The 18,230-nt window shown below is 40.0% G+C and overlaps 1 protein-coding gene across 1 annotated transcript in view; it reads left to right on the top strand.

Moving 5' to 3' along the window:
• The window catches only part of MNAT1 (MNAT1 component of CDK activating kinase), a 124,521-nt gene that overhangs the window by 21,070 nt on the left and 85,221 nt on the right, over window positions 1-18,230 (top strand). Inside the window, exons 2-3 of the mRNA XM_005149622.3 lie at window positions 13,323-13,475; window positions 16,118-16,191. Of these exons, the coding sequence (XP_005149679.2) occupies window positions 13,323-13,475; window positions 16,118-16,191 (227 nt within the window). The remainder of the gene's footprint in view (window positions 1-13,322; window positions 13,476-16,117; window positions 16,192-18,230) is intronic.

An 18,230-nucleotide genomic window follows, 5' to 3' on the forward strand; every position in this document is an offset into this window, starting at 1 on the left:
TTGTCTGTGTAAGCATTTTACAGAACAGTCATGGTCCTCAGTACACAACTAGTTGCCTACCCAGATGTGTGCCACAGCACTCAGCTTGTGCTTTCAAATGTGAAAAATTCAGACTTCACACAACTGTTCTGAAAACTAGTCCCTAAACGCTGGTGGAAGGACCCTTGTTTGCCTAGGTTATCCCTGTTGAACATCAAGGACGATTTCTGTATTAAGCTTGCAGGAGTGAGCCCAATAATTCATAATAATACATAATGCCATAAAATGGTGAGAGTAGATAATTCACATCATTGGATCTTCTTAGATATTAATTTTTGAGTAGAAGAAATTTATATTTTGTGCATACACAGTTTGCTGCGGCTTAGAATGTTAAAAGTGGTCAGTATTAAGTGGGTATCTCCAAAATATCAGCAATTGGAAGGGTCATTGCTTTCTGAAAAACTGATCCTTTGCATTTTGGGTTTCTTTACTTGGTCTCCCAATCTCTGGTCATTGTGGAACCTGCTAGTAGCTGTTGCTTTCTTGGAGGGTCTGCAGAATCAAAAATTCATGTGTAAAATAGTTATATTGATTTATTTTTTTTTTAGTGGTGGATGTAGAAATCCTTTTCATTATTGTGTATGAGCTGTTTATTTGAGTGAGGCTAGGAGCATATAGAAAGCATAAAGTTCTATTCAAAGGCTTTCAGTCTTCTTAGAATTATGTGCTCAAGGGTATACTCTCCTGATTTGTGTTGACTACTTTAGTGGCACTAGATAGTATCAAGTGCTTACTGTGTGTGATTTATATGGATAAGGAAAATACTATTCACTGTTTTGTAGACCAGGAACAATGTTTTTTGCACATGGCTTTAATACAGCTGTTGTGAGCCTAAATAAATGCTGTTTTTGAATAATGCTCACAGATCCCATGTAATTATGAAGCACTGTGGTGTTTATGAGAGAACCTGCAGCATTGTTGAATGCTGCTCAGCTGATGTTTGGGTAAAACTGATAAGCTCAAATATTGTCTGGAACTGATCATCTGAATCTTGTGGCAGATTTCCATTTCCTTACTTGTTTTCAATGGCTCTTTATTTAATCAGGGTAGTTCTACTGATGGGCCATGGTGCCCATTATAAGCATAAAGTTGTAGCCATGGATAATGGTGGGTTTTGAAAGACTTTTTTTTTATTTATTTAATATTTCAGTTAATATTATGCAAAAATAAGAATGGACAAAAATATTCAAAATGACTAGGTTAGACCAGTCCTACAGAGGGTGGAAAGTAGGGTTTATGCTGGAACAGGCACTGGGAAATACTTCCAAGCTATTTCCACACACAAATAATGAGCCAGGTGCAAATGCCCAACAAATCCACACTCTGAGTTTGGTGTTTATGCATGGGAGGACCTCCACATAACAAAGAACAGTTTTGTGTATGTTTATCTGACTTCAGATGGTTTAACAACAATATGATTGAGATCAGCTTATGGATGTTAGGAGACAGCTGTGTGTCATCCTGTCCCTATCCTCTGCAGTCTCTTATCCTGGTGTCCTCATGCAGTGCTGAGTAACTACACTGGGGTGTTCTGGTTTATTGTTGCATAGCTGGTATTGATATAAATACAAACAAGAATATAATGTGTTTTACTAAATACAGTAATCTTTTCTACTTTTGCCTTTTTGATCCATTAATCCTTGATGGTTAATATATGCTGTCTTGCTTCTCGCTCCCACATTATGCAGCTGATTCTCCTCCTTTTCTCTCCTTTTATCAAATATTGAAAGAACAAATATGCATCACAAACTTTCATTATGATAAAGTTGTTTGAAATATGCTGCAACTTAGAACAATTTTTGTTATGTTTTTGGTATGGTGAGTAATGTATTTGCTTACTTAGCCGTGTTTGATAACTTGTGAAGCTCCTTCTAACTTCACTGAAGTAGGGCTGGGTTTTTATCCCCTGCAATCTGTAGGAAATGGCTGAGATGCCAGCATAGCTAATGAATGTCTGACACATCCTCCTTATTTTTGTTTAAAACCTTCCTCTAAAAGTAGCTGCATTGAATGTGACCTTACAATTTAACTTCAGAAAGTTTTTGTGGTGTTCACCAACTGATTTAATGTACGAAAATAGCAATTGCCATTTATTTTTAAGCTTGAGGAAATAGCGTTTTTTTGTTGTTTTTTTTAATAATTAAATTTACAATGCAAAAATATGTTCCCTACCAGGCTTTAAGTAGGTCAGGATCTCTACCACCCTTAGAAAGGAAATTGCAACCTGACCTGCACAATGGCCAGTGTGGGGTGGCGGAGGAGGTTTAGTGAGTTTTCCCTCTTTTTTGAATAAATCAAAATGTATTTGTTTTTGAGGTTGTTCCACTGACCACATGTTGTAGGGTATTTCAAGACATCTCTGAAATATTTATCATGCTGTGTCACACTACAAATGTAATCTTAAGGTCTCCACTGTTTATGAAGCGCAGTCTATATTTTATCTCCTGCTGAGAAAAGATGTGATAATGGTTGTTTAGGGATTATGTGAAAATGAAGTGAGGAATGACCCTTAAAAATTGGTAGGAAGTAGGAGATTCCCAAATGAGACTAGGGATGTGGGGAAGCTGTTTAAATTGCTACTGTTGGGATTTTTTAATTAATATCTCCTTTGCATTTACATGCATGAAAATTAAGATTGGTGAGATAAAGAAGCTTTTCAGTAAAATGCAGTAAAAGGCTGTTGGGTTACAGAAACTAAAACTAAAGCTGTAACTGTAATGACTTACTTTTGTTAGTGCTGCAGTTTCAGAGACTGCAGCCACAGAGTGTAGTAAAGGTCATTAAGGGCTCTGAGAAGTGATGTGATGCAAACCAGCTTTAGGAACAAGGCTTGCACAGACATTCCTAAATAAGCTATCCTTGGCAAGGGGAGAGATGCCTTACTTCATTTTGGGTTCATTCTTTACATCTCCTTGAACTTCTTAAAGTTAAAAAACAAGCAGGTTTGTCAAAACCTTAGTGGTGGGTTGCAGAGCTCTCTGTGGCCTGTGGCACATCAGGGGCAAATGTTTTGCAGATTTCTCTGGACAGTGTAACACATGGCTCAGCAGAAATGCAGGGAATGACCCTGGGGGTCCCTTGCACCTCTGTATTTGTGTGTGATTACACTGAAGTGAACTTGTTTAGCAAACCCTGAGTGGTTTGTTAGTTTATATATACATACATATATATAAAATCTAACTTGTATATAATTTTGTGTATATAATTTTTGTTATATGTATCTTGTGTGTGAAAGATTTTTCAAAAACAGAAATGCACAAACCTGTCACTCTTTCAAGCAGGTGTTTTTTTTGGTGGATTTTATTTATTTATTTATTAATGCTAGTCTTTCTTTTTAGCAGATATTTACCCAGGCTTATTTTTTTAAGGATTAAGTCTGTATTTTGATGGAAGAGGGCAATAAAATGTTACTTGTTTCTTCTGATGAGATTTTCTGCAACTTAGTGTTAAGAATGATTTAGATTCTGCTCTATAAGGTATTTAAGGACTGCAGAGAGATCATTCTTCCTTCTCTGACATTCAGCTATTCAAATTGTAATAGTAAAGGCAACAGAGATTTAGCAAGTCATTCTAATGATGCTTTAGGGCAGGAAATAGATTGAAATTCCAGTAGGGAATTGAGATATGATGTAAAATTACCTACACTTGTCTAGGAAACTGGCCTGCTCTCAACATCAAAAAATACTAGTGTTCAAAGGCTACTGGTGCTTTTGGTCTGTCCCATTGAAAAGGCAACAGTCTTAAGAAGCAGTTTGTTCCCTAAGGCTGTACTGGACTAATGAAGGGCCAGGAATGATGATTTGTTGAGTCATGACCACCACCTTGTGCTGCACAAAAGCTCATACTGGTGACCTAAGGCATGGTGTAATACAAGATGTACAGAAGTACTCATCAACTAATACGTACTTGTTACCAGAAGATTTTTTTTCCCATGCTACTAGAATATATATCCATATTAAATTATGTGTACTGTCAGAAATAAGACAAGCTGAGAATGCTTCCTCTCTCTGGTTCTGAAAAATACTTGTTATCCTGTCTGCTATCCTACCTGTTCTCACATTGCTTGTAACTGTGCATTGATTCATCTTTCTAGATGTGTTTATCAAGCAGCTTTTAGGGTACCCTGAAATAACAATGGACACTAAGGGTTGTGTTCTCTCTTCTGTTACTTTTGGATAAAGCTAAAATAGCTGGGTATGCTGTAAAAGCTTTGGAAGAGGGGAGAGGAGGACAGATTTTAATAAACAGTATTGGATGCTATTGAATTTAGAGCTTGGGAAGACAGGAACAGCTTTTTATGCCCTCCCACGCAGTGGCTATCTCTCGTAACTTAGTTCTGGGGTCTTACTCAGGCTGAAAGGACCTTTCTGGGGACCCCTGTCTATGCTGGGCATCTTCACAGATGGGTTTACTGTGATTATTTCCAGTGACACTGGTGAGGAGTCCTCTTTGAGGAGAGGTATTTCTCCTAGAGTTGAGTTGTCTTGCCTCACATATTATTACACAGTTGGTAAAGAGTGTGCTGAATGCTGGGGGGAGAATCTTCTATTGCCAGAGTTTTTGACAATGTGATCTTATAACAGGTGAAGCTGTTCAGAGGTTGCCTGATGTGGTGCCTTCCTCTTCCCTTGCTTTGCAGCCTGGCTGTGCTGGTGCTCATGTCACATGTTTGCAGTTGGGGTGCTTCCCTTTGTCAAAGTCCTCTCAGTGTCAGTACATGGGTGGAAGCTCCTGAATGGGGGTATTTTTGGTGGGATGCCCTAACCTGTCTGAAGTCTGCAAGAAGTTTGGGTGCTCAACTTGTTGGGACCTGGAGTTCACATGAGGGTTCTCCTTTGATTTCGCTTTGAGATCAGATCAGCAAAGCTGTGTAGTTTTGTAGTGGTTTTTACAAAAGTGCCGGCCTGTGCTGCTGGGCACTAAACTGCATTGACTGGTACTAAACATAGTCCTTGTTCCCTGTTCTTTTCATGCTTTAGCTTTCTGAATGGTTGAGTTCTAAATGTCTGGTTTTCAGGTCTTTCATGATAGTGGTGTGATGTGCTTGCTTTGCCTGGGATTTTATATATGACAACATCCCACTTCAGCTTTCTCAGTCTGGTTGCTCATTCCTGCCTGCAGTTTGCCTGTTGCTATGTGCTAGTATAGGTATTTGTGAACTACACTCTCTCCATTTGGTGAACCAAATGGGAGAGTTCATCTTGCTGAAAAAAAAGCCTCAGTGAATAACCATGTGGCTGCACAGATGTTTTTCTGGCCTGCAGTAGAGGACAGCAGGAGAAGGACAGTGTAGGGTGGTATGAAGGCAGATCGGTAGCAGCTGCTTTGGTATGGGTGCTTACTTAATATGTAGAAATACAGTTTTGCTGTTCCAAGGTTCCATATATAAACTCAAAGTTGTCAGGACTTCTGTGGCTCATTGAAATGAGAGTTGGTCAAACCATTTAGTTTGGTCTCTGATTTCTGACAAATTACATAAAAAGAAACAGTTCATTTTAGTGTATCAAAAAAAATTTGTGCAGGAGCTCCCACATACCAATTTGGCAGATTATTTTTTAAGTCTTTTCAAACCAAGGAAGTTTAGTGATAGAGGACAGTTCTTTGTTACACATTGCTTTTTGAGCACTGACAGTATTTTCAGAGCTATTCAGAACATGGACAATGCAGTTACTGCTCCAACATGCTGTTTCTTTTCAGTTGTTTTTAATTGTGTATACACACACCCACACTGTCCCTCTGTATTTGAATAGTTTAAGGAAACTGGATGATGTACTTTTTATACTTTGAGTGAAATACAAGCCCCTGCTCTTGGCAGAAATTTGTCTTGGTTCCTCCCAAAAGCTGGGAGAGACGAGCCAATGTATAAACGTCATTCAACAGGTACACTTGCAAGAGATCGGTAAAGGTTTTGATTTTTGAGAGAGTGTTTTAAACACTTGCATGTGTCCCCTTGAGACTCCAAATCACTGCTGTTTTTATGGAAAACCTTGGTCATATACCTCATTCTCTTACAGATGTGTGTCTAACCAACTTTATTGTCTAATTTTTGAGTTCAGACATGAAATATGGGAGTGTCTTGATGACAAGCCCTCAGTATTGTGATCAGGCTATCCCATCATGCCAGCTTTTAATTCCCCAACCTCCCCCCCTTTTACTGTATAGCTGCATTTCCTTGTCTTGCTTCCTCATGCCGCTGTTGTGCTCTAAAAGGCATTGAAAGTACAGAACAGAAGATTTTACTTGTTTCGGATCAAGTAAAAACTTTGTCTTGACTATTTTGGGTCCCCAAAGTGTGTATTTTCAGTTGTCTGTGTTTTAGTTTTTTTCCAGCATGATTTCTGGTGTATGCAGGTGTTTCATAAGACTGGTCAAGTGAATGCTCAAAATACTTGAGCTAGCAAGACCTGTTGTCTCTGGGGGCAGTTCAACCCACACGGTAGTATAGGACTTTCTCAGGAGTCTCACATGGATATGGATATGGATATGAAAGGGGCAGGGAGCAACATGTATTGTGTGAAATTTGGTTAAACTTGTTAGCAATAAGTGTGTTTGTCTTGTGACACAATGAGCAATGTTGAGCTGGATCATGTCTAAAAAAGCAGTTTCTGCATTTGGGGCAGACATGGAAAGTTTCGAAATTGTGTTGTAAGTTCAGGTGTGCTGTGGGCAGCTGCTAATCCTGATAGCAACACTATCTGATGTTTGTTGAGAACTCTGAAAGCTTGCAAAGGTTCTTATTCAAAGAAAATAAAGCATAATAAAAAGGTTATTGACATAGTTGAATTATTATTTAGTGCATATGTTTGCCCAGTAGACTGTAATGGATTTGAAGAGGTTGTTTTGGTACATTGGGTGAATTCTTGGCTGATTTTATGCCTACTCGTTGTGAAAGCACTTATTTCTCAAGGCCACACAGCTGCTATTGAAGTGTCAAGAAGTGGCCTGTCAAGTATTGGCCTGTTATTTGACCAAGTTGACATAATTGTGCTGTAAGACATGTTTTTTTTTATGATTGTGTGCTTAATTGGCTAGGCAGCAGTATCTCATAAAGAACCACTTTAATTTAAATACCTATGGAAATATTTTCTCTATACTATCCAGACTTAATACCATAAAAGGTTCTTTACTTCTTTTTTTCTAGGAAAAAAGTAAAGGCTCATCTGTGCTGGATAAATGTGAGTTAAGTTTCAGCTTGCTGCAAACTCTCTTGTCAGGTCCAAGCCACTTGAAATGGTTTTGTAGTGGAGATGTTGAAACACAATGGGTGGTGGAAATGTTTCTGTTTATTAGTAATTGACTCAGTATGTCTTTTTTTTTGTTTAAAATGTCAGTCATTCAAAGCTGTAGTTCAACCAGTACCTGTTCGGCTTTTTTTTTCTGGTGAGTGCAGTTGAGATGAATTGTTCTGTGTACTGTAGTATGTATATGGGTGTTTGGAAAACAGGGTTAATTGTGGCTGAGTGTCTATGAAATTTTTGAGATGTCTGGGCTCATTTAACTTAGTCCTTTCTGCAATATGGAACAGAACTCATCTGACAGAACAAAAGAGAAAGTGTGTGCATACATCCTTTTGTCCAAAAGACATAAATAGTCTAAAAGAAGGCATGTGATGCTAAGAACTGACATGATACTGAGTATTGGCAGGTACCAAAGTTTTTTTTCTGTTGTTGTTGTTTTGCTTGTTGCTTAAAGGTGGGGTTAAAATCAGCTCTCTGGAGTCTGAATGCTAAATTACATGTTAGCAAAATAATCTCAGATTTTGTCTTGCTGTGTATGTTGCTGTGGACTGAACAGAGGGGAGCCACAGGCAACTGGAGATAGCTTGTAAAAAGTGTTTAAACCCCCCAAATTCTCATCTGTTGATTGAGTTGTGATTTCTGCCTGAAACCCAAGATGTGTCTTACTGACATAACAAGCTGTAATCTCTACATGGCGTGTGGGCTGCTTGTGAGAAATTTACTAGTTGAAGACTGACCTAGTGTTGTTCTTTTTTGCCAAATAAAGTTTTGCAGTTGTCTCCTTCCAAAGTGAGAACAGCAAAATCACCATTGGTAGAAGTTCAAAGAATCTGAACAGAGGAAGAGGGAAAGAGTAACTGGTGTCTTTTCCCAACCCCCTCTTGTATTTGGCAGTCAGTGACAAGATGGCCCAAAACACATAGGCAGCTGCTTCGGCAAGTACTTGAATAAAGATTTCTGAATTTCTGAGGTTTGAAAAGGAAAAGGTGTATTTTTGTTCCCAACTCTCTGCTCATCTGGGAGCTACTGATCTCTTAAACTCCTTTAATCCAAGGCTCTCGGAAGCATTTGGTGTTATTGCAGCCACGTGTATTTCTCTTTTCTCAGCTTTTGATCCCTAACCTGTAACATGGAGAAAATTACTTTTGATCGGTGGCTTTGGTTTTTGGATCATTGATATCATCACAGTTACAGACTCTAGGAAGAACCTGCCTATTAGGCTGTGCCTATTACTTCATTAGCCTAGAAAATAAACCTGCAATAGCCTACTGCATATAGTAGACGAACCCTTGTCTATGTAGCAGAAACCAGTGTGGGTTATGAGGACTTGGTAAATGTACTGAAGGTTGCGAAATAAACAGGTTTGACAACTGCTTTCTCCAAATTGGGCTGTTCTTGTCTCATTTCAGGAATCTTTGTTACAAAGACACAAGGTTGTCTAGCCCAAGCTAAGCAAAAAGCCTGTGAATGTTTCTAGAAGCATCTTTGATTTAAAATCTAAATTTCTTTCTGTAAACTCTCTTATGTGTCTTTTTCTATTGGTTCTTAATGTTACCTTGTCATAAATCAAGAGTCATTCAATTTCTGCAAGTAAATTTCTCTCTGATATTAGAGTTGAGGAACAAGTGAAAACACATCTTTTTTGTGATGATTCTTTCCATTCCATTTGTTCATGGTTCAGGTCTTGGCTATATGGTGAAGGCTGCATTATTGGTTTTTAATCTAAACTGATTTTTCTGTAGAGAGGATCATTTGTTTTATGTGTTACTCTAAGTAACAGAAATCTTGCCTATGGAAGCTAAAGAAGAGAGGCTTGGAGAGTCTAAATATTTGATATTGTTTAATACTTATATCTACTAAAAATAGCCTTTGTAAAGAAAGGTAGTAGCTCATTTTGTAGTGTACCTAGTCAACAGCAAAGCTGTAAAGATTTCTTTTCTGAAATAATTAATGGTTGTGTATGGGAAGTCCTGCAAATTTCTGTTATGTTCAGCAAAATCTAAAATTTTAAAAGAAAGAATATCTTGTAGTCCTGCTTGTGAAAAAAATAGCTCTTTCTTTATTCTGTTTGCTCTCTTGCCAGCCAAGCTAGAAAAGTAAGCAGTGCTATCAAATGATGCTAATGTTGTGAGCCATTTTCAACCAGTCATTGTCCAAGAGGCTTGATTCCTTATCTGCCATCACACCTCTACAATGCCTATGTGTCCATATGTGGGGAATGCAGGGCACATATCTTGTACCCTTTGAAGACACTATCCAAAACAAACAGTTCCAGTAAGTGTAATTTAGTTGATAAATATCTAACATTTTTCTGGAGAGGATCCTCTGCTTGTCTTCTGCAATGTACCAAAACCATTTTTAGTCCGATCCTTATCCTGAAGTCCTTGAACACTGACAAGAGGACATGTAGTGCTATTTGTGCACTAGAAACCATCTAGATACTTTATTATTTGCTTTCCTCAAAAATGTGGTGTCGTTTTAGACTGCTTAGGGACCAAGCCATTTGTTTTAATATTTCATTATATATAATGGGATAAAAAGGGATAGAAGAGAAGAACAAGACAGCTTAAACCAGTGTCTGTGGAAATGAAAATGAACATGCTCATGTTGATTATCCTTATGTGCTAGACCAGGAGACTTTATTGTTCCTTGAGGTGTTGTGATTGCTTTTGTTGGTGATGTTACATACAGTCTTCCCCTCTTGGCCATGCATATGTAACTCCCTGAGCATTTTGTATTAATACCTGCATCCATATGACTCTGCTCCTTCCTCCTCAGGGGAAGACTCATCACACTTCTCCCCTGCTCCAGTACAGGTCTCTCATGGGGTCACAACTCCTGCCAGCAAACTTGCTCTACTGTGGGCTTCTCTCTCCGTGGAGCACAGGTCCTGCCAGGAGCTTGCTCCAGTGCAGGCTTCCCACAGGGTCACAGTCTTCTTTGGGCATCCCCCTGCTCCTGCATGGAGTTTTCTCCAGGCTGCAGGTGGAGATCTGCTCCACCATGGACCTCCATGGTGGACACAAGGAGGCGGGGGGATATACTGCCTCAAGATGGTCTGCACCACAGGCTGCGGGGAAATCTCTGCTCCAGGGGCTGGAGCGCCTCCTCCCCTTCTTCACTGATCTTGGTGTCTGCCAGGCTATTTCTCTCATTTATTCCTACTACTTTTGCCTGGCTGCTGTGGCTCCTTTACAGTAACTTTTCCCCCTTCTTAAATACATTATCCCAGAAACGCTACCACTGTCACTGATAGGCTCAGCCTGGGCCAGTGGTGGGTCTGTCTTGGAGCTGGCCCCATCTGACATAGGTGGAACTTCTGGCAGCTGCTAGCAAAAGCCAGCCCTGTAGCCACCCTGCTACCAAAACCTTGCCATGCAAACCCAATACATCAGGGTAAAAACTTAAATCCAAAAGATACTGAAAGATTTTAGTGAGTGTATGAAATATAATACAGATCACAGAGGCCGTACAACCTCAGTGCGAAGAGAACTGGCAGTATTGCACCGTGAGTGCGTCATGTAAAACTGTATACTCAGTATTGAATAATGCTGAACAAGGGGGAGGGAGTTATCCTGTACTTTTAAATTTTACAGTGCGAGTTTTTTTCTTTGTTTTTTTTTTGTCACATTTTGAAGTCTTTATTTTGAGACATGAAACAATTTATTAAACCCATCTTTGAAATCTGCCTTCCTGGTGTTTGCGTCTGCTCTGACTTCATTTGTCTTCAGCACTTGTTTCAGAAGGATTCAGGAGATGTGTTTTTTCCTTCCTCAAGAATTGGGTGGAAGTGTGTGGCTAAACACATTTGCCATCTCTAGGAGAGCAGCTGCAGTTTGTTGAGGGAAGGATGACAGACTTGCTAAGAAGTAAGCTTGGGATCTGTGTGTGTTAAACCTACCTGGAGATACAGAGGAGGCAGGATTTGCCTTTGGCAAAGTCTGCCCTTGGCTTGTCCCATATAACCTCCTTTGAATTCAGAAGGAATTACCTATGAAAAAATAGGAGGGTGGATGTGAATGAGTGAGAATGGGATCACCTGACACAGGGTTCCTATTGTGAGGAGTTAACTCTTTTCTGTTTTTTTTTTTTGCATGCAAAGCTGTTCTCCAACCTTAGAAACACTGGTTCCAGTTTGGGAAGACACTGAAACACTTGTACAAAGTGCTAAGTGTTCTTCCAAGAAGGGGTTTTTCTTTCCATGGTCAAGTCTTGTGTAAACTTGAAATGTCTCTGATTTAGGGGAGTGGAGCAGGGAAGTGGTTTCAAGTGCTACTGTCTGCATAACGTCTGCACATGGAGACCCCGCACTGTTGGTCCTTAGGCAATACAATGATTAAAAAAAAACCCAAACAAACAAAAACTCCAATACAAACACCTGCACTAGGATTTACCTGCCAAGTTCTGTAGGTTTGCACTCCCTTTTTCCCCCTCTCTGTGCTTTGGCTGCTGTGTTCAGAGAGACTCGTAAACAGCACAAGCTGCCAAAATGAAGGAGACCATGAAACTGTCCTTATGTATAGGCCTGTTGCATGCACAGACAGGTTAGGGGAGGAAGGAGAAAACCCTTTCCCTGCCTTGCCTTGTCTCTTGCATTTAGTGCTGCTTCTCCCATAACAGTGAGCTAAATTATTTGCATAATGATGTTCAGTGACTTACGAATTTCAGGCCTAGTGCGCTAAAAGGTTTGAGCTTTTCCTTCCTAGATAAATTGCATTTAAATGTTCTTAGTTTTCTGACTAAAGGAATTCTGGAGCAGGAAGACATCAAAGTAACCTCAAAGCTTACTCTTTAGCGTGGCAGCTGCTGTGCATTTTGAAACTGTAGTTCTATTTGTATTAACAAAAAGTTCTATTTTATTTTTTAATTGTAAGATACAATTGTGTTTGTTTTGCACTTTCTAATCTTGAAAACAGAAGCTGGGTAAAACTGGTTGATCCTAGCCAGCTCTACCTCTGTAAGTGCTGGAACCAGTTTAGTTGGAGGTATGTCAGCAGAGTGAAAGTTTTGGTTAAGATCCTTTGCAACCATGTCAGTATTGTTTCTCTGAACTTGTTTAGCTTTTGTGCTGGGTTGGTGAATGTATTGTATAGCTCATAGCTCAGCCCTTAATGTACAACTACTCTGGCTTCAGGATAGCAAAGCTATAAATAGGGAGTCTCTTGCCTCCCCTGCAGTAGGAAATGACAGCAGCAGGTGTCATCTGCTTGAAATTTACACTTTATTAGTACCTAAGTACTTTTTTTTTTTAAAAAAAGGACTTTCTTGTTGTGTGTTCTTCCTTTATTAAATGCCAACTTGGCTGGTTAGCAGGCATCTTGTTAAAATCTGAAATCTTCATTAAGAGAAAAGAAACAGAAGCAGAAAGGTATTTGTTTATTTCTGTGCAGCCTTTGTGTAAAGTATATTTTATGTGCAATTTAAAAAAGTGGTAACAGAAGGCACAGGAGAGCTGCATAATGCTTGTTGCTGGTTAAAATGGTATTTGAATTCTTCTAGCTGTGTTATGCTGGAGTTTAGCTCAGGTTTGTTACAGCAGTTCCTGTGTGGTACTACTGGTAGATGCTTGAAAGGCTGTGGCAATACTTATATTGCTGCTCGTGCTGAATAGTACCTTGCACTGTGAATGGCATAAAAACAATAAATGAGGCTTTTTGTGCAGCAAGGTAGTGTGCAGAGTAAATAAGGATATTGTAGTCTGGTCCACGTGAAATGAATCTGATGGTGTTACTAGACAAGCTTGCCCTTGACACAAACCCCATAATTGTGTTTGGATTAATTTTTAGTCTCAGCAAAGAGGCAGAGTTGTTTGGGGCAAGCAGAATAAATGCATTTGCACTGCTGAGATTGTTTCCTTTCAGCCAGTTTGGAGCTCCCTTTCCTTCTTGCTACTGTTGGGTGCTGGAGAAATAGTGAAATCAAGGAGAGAAGCACTGGCACTAGTCCTTACAGTGTGTATGTAAACAACATGTAAAGGGAACGATCCTGTGTTTCAGTTACTGTTTAACATGCATCTGCCTTTATACCCCTTCCTTTCTCCCACAGATGCGAGAGCTGTGTGGAACTGCTGTTTGTGAGAGGGGCTGGGAATTGCCATGAGTGTGATACCCTTCTGCGGAAGAGTAACTTCAGGGTACAGCTCTTTGAGGATCCTGCTATTGACAAGGAAGTGGAAATTAGGAAGAAAGTGCTGAAAATGTGAGTATCACCATTTAAAAGAACAGAAGGCGGATGTATTGCATGAATCACCATTTAAAAAAATTAACTTACTCCTAGAAGAAAAGCGGAGATAATTTATTTTTTAAAATGACGACCCATGAAACTGAATCCATTTAATATAGAGGAATTTCAGAGAATCTGATTTTATGCAACAACTGAATTCTCAATTTAGCTTTGAGGGATTCCTGTGTAACATTAGAAAATGTTGGGTGTTTCTGTGTGACCTTCTTTGGTGAAGACTTGCCTCCTAAATGGAGGTGATTAGGTATTGCTTTCCCCTTCAGGAGATGAACATGGTAGTGGGGCAAGAAACAGGCCCTTGATTGGTTTTGTTCCTGGGGATATGTTCTCATAGTTGATGGCCAGTTCCCTTCAAAATAAAATTCACAAGAGAAGCTATGTTCACATTGTTTTCTACTTCACACAGCAACTGCTAGTAAGGAAATGCTTCCTTAGGAGTCTTGTATTACTAGTCTGTCATGCAGATTTGAGAGCTCTTGGATTTGAGACAAAGGAGATGTAAAATTGCATCTCACTTTCTGTGGCCAAGAAACAATGTTTTACAAGTAAAATAAGTGAGCCAGATGATGTTTTGATGGAAGAGGGTCTGTAGCCTAACAAACCTGGGGAGACTTGCGTCTGCAAAAATGTATGTACAAGTAAAGTGTAAGCTTGGCAGCATTTATCTAAGGCTTAGTGCAATACTTAATGAATCATGAGATGCAGGAAACTAAAGACCAGTTGGTCTCACCTCTGTGCCTGGCAAGATCATGGGGCAAATTCTCCTGGAAGCCATGCTAGGGCATATGAAAAACAATGAGGTGGCTGATGACACCAAGCTGTGTGGTTCGGTTGATGCGCTGGAGGGAAGGAATGCCATCCAGAGGAACCTTGACAAGCTTGAGAGGTGGGCTGATGCCAACCTTATGCAGTTTAACCATGACAAGTGCAAGCTCGTACACCTGGGTTGGGGCAATTCCAAGTTCACCTACAGGTTAGGTGGAGAAGGGACTCAAAGCAGCCCTGCGGAGAAGGATTTGGGGCTGTTGGTCGATGAGAAAATGAACATGAGCTGGCTTCAGTGTGCACTCACAGCCCAGAAAGCCAACTGTATCCTGGGCTGCATCAAAAGGAGCGTGACCAGCAGGTTGAAGGAGGTGATCCTGCCCCTCTATTCTGCTCTTGTGAGACCTCACTTGGAGTATTGTGTTCAGTTCTGGTTCCCTCAACATAAAAAGGACATGGAACTGTTGGAACAAGTCCAGAGGAGGGCCACGAGGCTGGAGCACCTTCCATATGAAGATAGGCTGAGAAAGTTGGGGCTGTTCAGCCTGGAGAAGAGAAGGCTGTATGGAAACCTCATAGTAGCCTTTGAGTACCTGAAGGGGGCCTATAGGGATGCTGGAGATGGACTCTTCACTAGGGACTGTAGTGATAGGACAAGGGGTAATGGGTTAAAACTCAAACAGGGGAAGTTTAAATTGGATCTAAGGAAGAAGCTCTTTACTGTAAGGGTGGAGAGGCACTGGAATCAGTAGCCCAGGGAAGGTGTGAATGTTCCATCCCTGGCAGTGTTCAAGACCAGGTTGGATGGGGCTTTGAGCAACCTAGTCCAGTGAAAGGTGTCCCTGCCCATGGCAGGGGGGCTGGAACTAGAGGATCTTAAGGTCCTTTCCAACCCAAACCATTTTATGATTCTGCAATTCTGTATGATATTGCCAAGATGTGGGGAAATTTTGTCATTGACTACCAACATGGTAATGGGGAAAGTAGTAATAGTGTTTGTGTTTGATGATAAAGTCTACTGAAGTTAAAGTCAAGCTGGAATGAAGTCAACTTAGTTGATTAATTATGAAATATAGTTAGAACAGAAAGTATTATAAAATGCTTGGTTCACTTGGATTTGACAGATTACTTTTTAGTAAGCAGAAAAAATGTCCCCAGTTTGGAATTTGGGTGGAGTTCTTGGGTTTAGATTTTTATACTCCTGGTGTAATGTGTCTTGCTCCACAGACCAGGCAGAATCTCAGCTTTATGTCTTCTTGGGAAGAAAGCCCAAAGTCTTGACTTTGAGAGGCTGTTCACATTCTAGCCAGTTGTCCCTTCATCTTATTAATTTTTCCATCTATCAAATGTTAGTTAAATGAGTTCTGGAATGTCCTATTTATACACAATAAGTGTGTAGCATTTTGAGTTTGCTGCTGACATGCTTTCTGTTGTTGGTGCAAAGCCAAGCTCGTTTTTCTAATGCTTCTAGAAAAGCTTTTCTTCTGGGTGTTACTGTTGCCTCTGGCTTTCTTAACAGGTTTCTCATGCTAAAGGGCTGACTTGGAACTAGGGTATTCTAGTCTCTGTTCTCCTTGTTACGTGTAACCCTGGAAAAGGAATTGTCAATTAGGAAGGAAAGATAGCACCTATTTATGCCAGGCTAGCTCCTTTCCTTTGAAAGAATCACTTCTATCTCCTCTTAAGGATTCTATTTGTTGGTCAGTTGTGGGAGCAACAAAGCACATTGTTGATAAAAATAGGTCAGTACTTAATAGACTTGCATCAAGAGTCTTACTGAATTGAAATCACATTTTTGTGTGTTTATATAAATACTTGTTTCTCTTTTCTCAAAGATACAATAAAAGAGAGGATGACTTTCCCAGTCTAAGTGAATATAATGATTTCCTGGAAGAAATAGAAGAAATTGGTAAGTCCTAATGCTTGCATTTTTGATGTGCTGTGCTCGTGAGACCATAGCTTTTTACCTTCTGACTCAGCTGCCCATGAGAATATCCAAGTTGAATTTCTGTAATAGGATTTATCATAGTATCAGATGTTTATCTAATTACCTTTTTCTGTACATTTTTAATCATATTTTCTGAACTGTAGGGCATTAAGGAAAATATTTTATCTGCCAGAGAAAAAACCCCATGATTTAAAGAGGAAGCAGTGCTTTATATCTGGAAAAGAAAGGCTTGCAGGGCATTGCCTGTGCTGCACTGGGAAAGATTAAACAGAGAAAAGGAATTGAAATTTTCATTACATGCCTCCATTAGCTTTATCTACCATGACAGAAGCCATATGGTGTCTTTCATCGTTTTTGCTTCTGCAAGTACAGTAGTTGAAGCTCCTTTGAAGCTGATGACCTTACATACCACTGTGGTAGCATTTTATGTTGCTGTGCAGAAGGAGAAGTTTTAGGAACAGACATTGATTTCTTTCTCTTTGGATTAGTTGAAGCAGAACTTTGCCCTCTGGGGAAAGGACTATGTTATCAACAGAGTTTATTTTCTTCTTAGTTCGGGTGATGTGATTTATGGTGGAGTGATGGATTTGGCTTAGAAAAACAAGGATGTGTTCAAAGGAGTGACTCCTAAATAGTTTGTTTCTTGTTTTTATGAGCTTCTGAGGTTTTTCCTTTTTTTGTGTCCTGGAGGAAGAAGAGGTGGCTTAGAACATGTAGGAAGGGGCAGTGAATGTGATTGGAAGGGAAATGTGGAGATGCCACTCCCTTTCAGCTTCTCAGAGGAGCCCTTACTCCTCTTTGCATTGTGGTGTTTTGTAGAAATGTATCCAGTACACTTACTGCTGTGAGTAATATATCGTGTTTTTGTTGGCCTCAGAAGGATGAGGCTGGAGAGCTAAATTGTGTGTCTGGGAAGCACCAGGCGCACTCTTACAGCTCCAAGTATCTGGAGGAGATGATGTGGGTGTAGTTCTGTTTGCATATTTTTTTAGATGGCGTGGGGGAAGGATGAAATGAGTAGAAAGAATGGATACATCTTAGCCAGAGTATCCGGAAGAATCTCTGTGCTCATGAAAAGGAAAACTGCTTTTTATTTATGTAGCATTAAGTACAGGTTTCCCACTTTCTGCTGTTGGAGGGGTTTTTACCATCTCCAACAAGGGAGCTGAAGTTTTGCCTGAAATTGCCTTAACCTCATCCATTTGTGCAAAATGTTACTGTTCTCCAGCTCTTGGGATTAGGTTGTTAAATTTCAAATGGTTCCAGAGCTGACATTAGTAAGTTGATTTAGAAGCAGCAGAAATCATGTCTGGTCTTTGTTACCTTGTGAAGAAAAGTGAATTTGTCTATAATTGTGCTGGCCCTGCAAATGCACCGTGAAGCAGCTCAGCAGATAAGATTTAGTATTGGAGTTAGTTGCCTGAAAGGAACGTCTAAAATGCTAAAGAGGAGTGGTAAGTCCAACTACCTCCTAGTTTCTTCATGTAGCAGCCAGGGTAATGAGAGGAAATAAGGGGTGCAGTCAGGAGGCTCTTAATTTCCACTGTCAAAGGGGTCATTTCTGCTGTACTAACTTCAGGCAGATGCAGAAGCCGGGGAACAGGTGAGATTCAATAACACTTCCTAGGGAAAGAGTTCAAGCCTTGTTCTCCTTTTGTCACAAAGCTCATTGCACACATCATGTTCTCCCCAAGCCCTTCCCTGCGTGTGCACATGGACAGAGTTCTCCACTTGACAGCTGTAACACTATTGCTGCGTTATTAGAGTTCTTCCAGTGGCTTTGCTGTGCATGTTGCATGTGGTATGACTGAATGATTTGTTAAAGGTGCCTTTGCATTGTTACTTCACATTTTACTGTTGAGAGTAGTTATTTATGTTTTTTGAATATGTGAATTCCCTGCTTGCATGTGAAAAATTAGGCTGGAAGATAAGAAAGAAAGTAGTCATGCAGTGCAAAGTTTTGCCTTGTGGAACCAATGTACAGCAGGTTTGCTGGTGGC

Source organism: Melopsittacus undulatus, chromosome 4, assembly GCF_012275295.1.
Source record: "Melopsittacus undulatus isolate bMelUnd1 chromosome 4, bMelUnd1.mat.Z, whole genome shotgun sequence".
In the NCBI taxonomy this organism is placed as follows: Eukaryota; Metazoa; Chordata; class Aves; order Psittaciformes; family Psittaculidae; genus Melopsittacus; species Melopsittacus undulatus.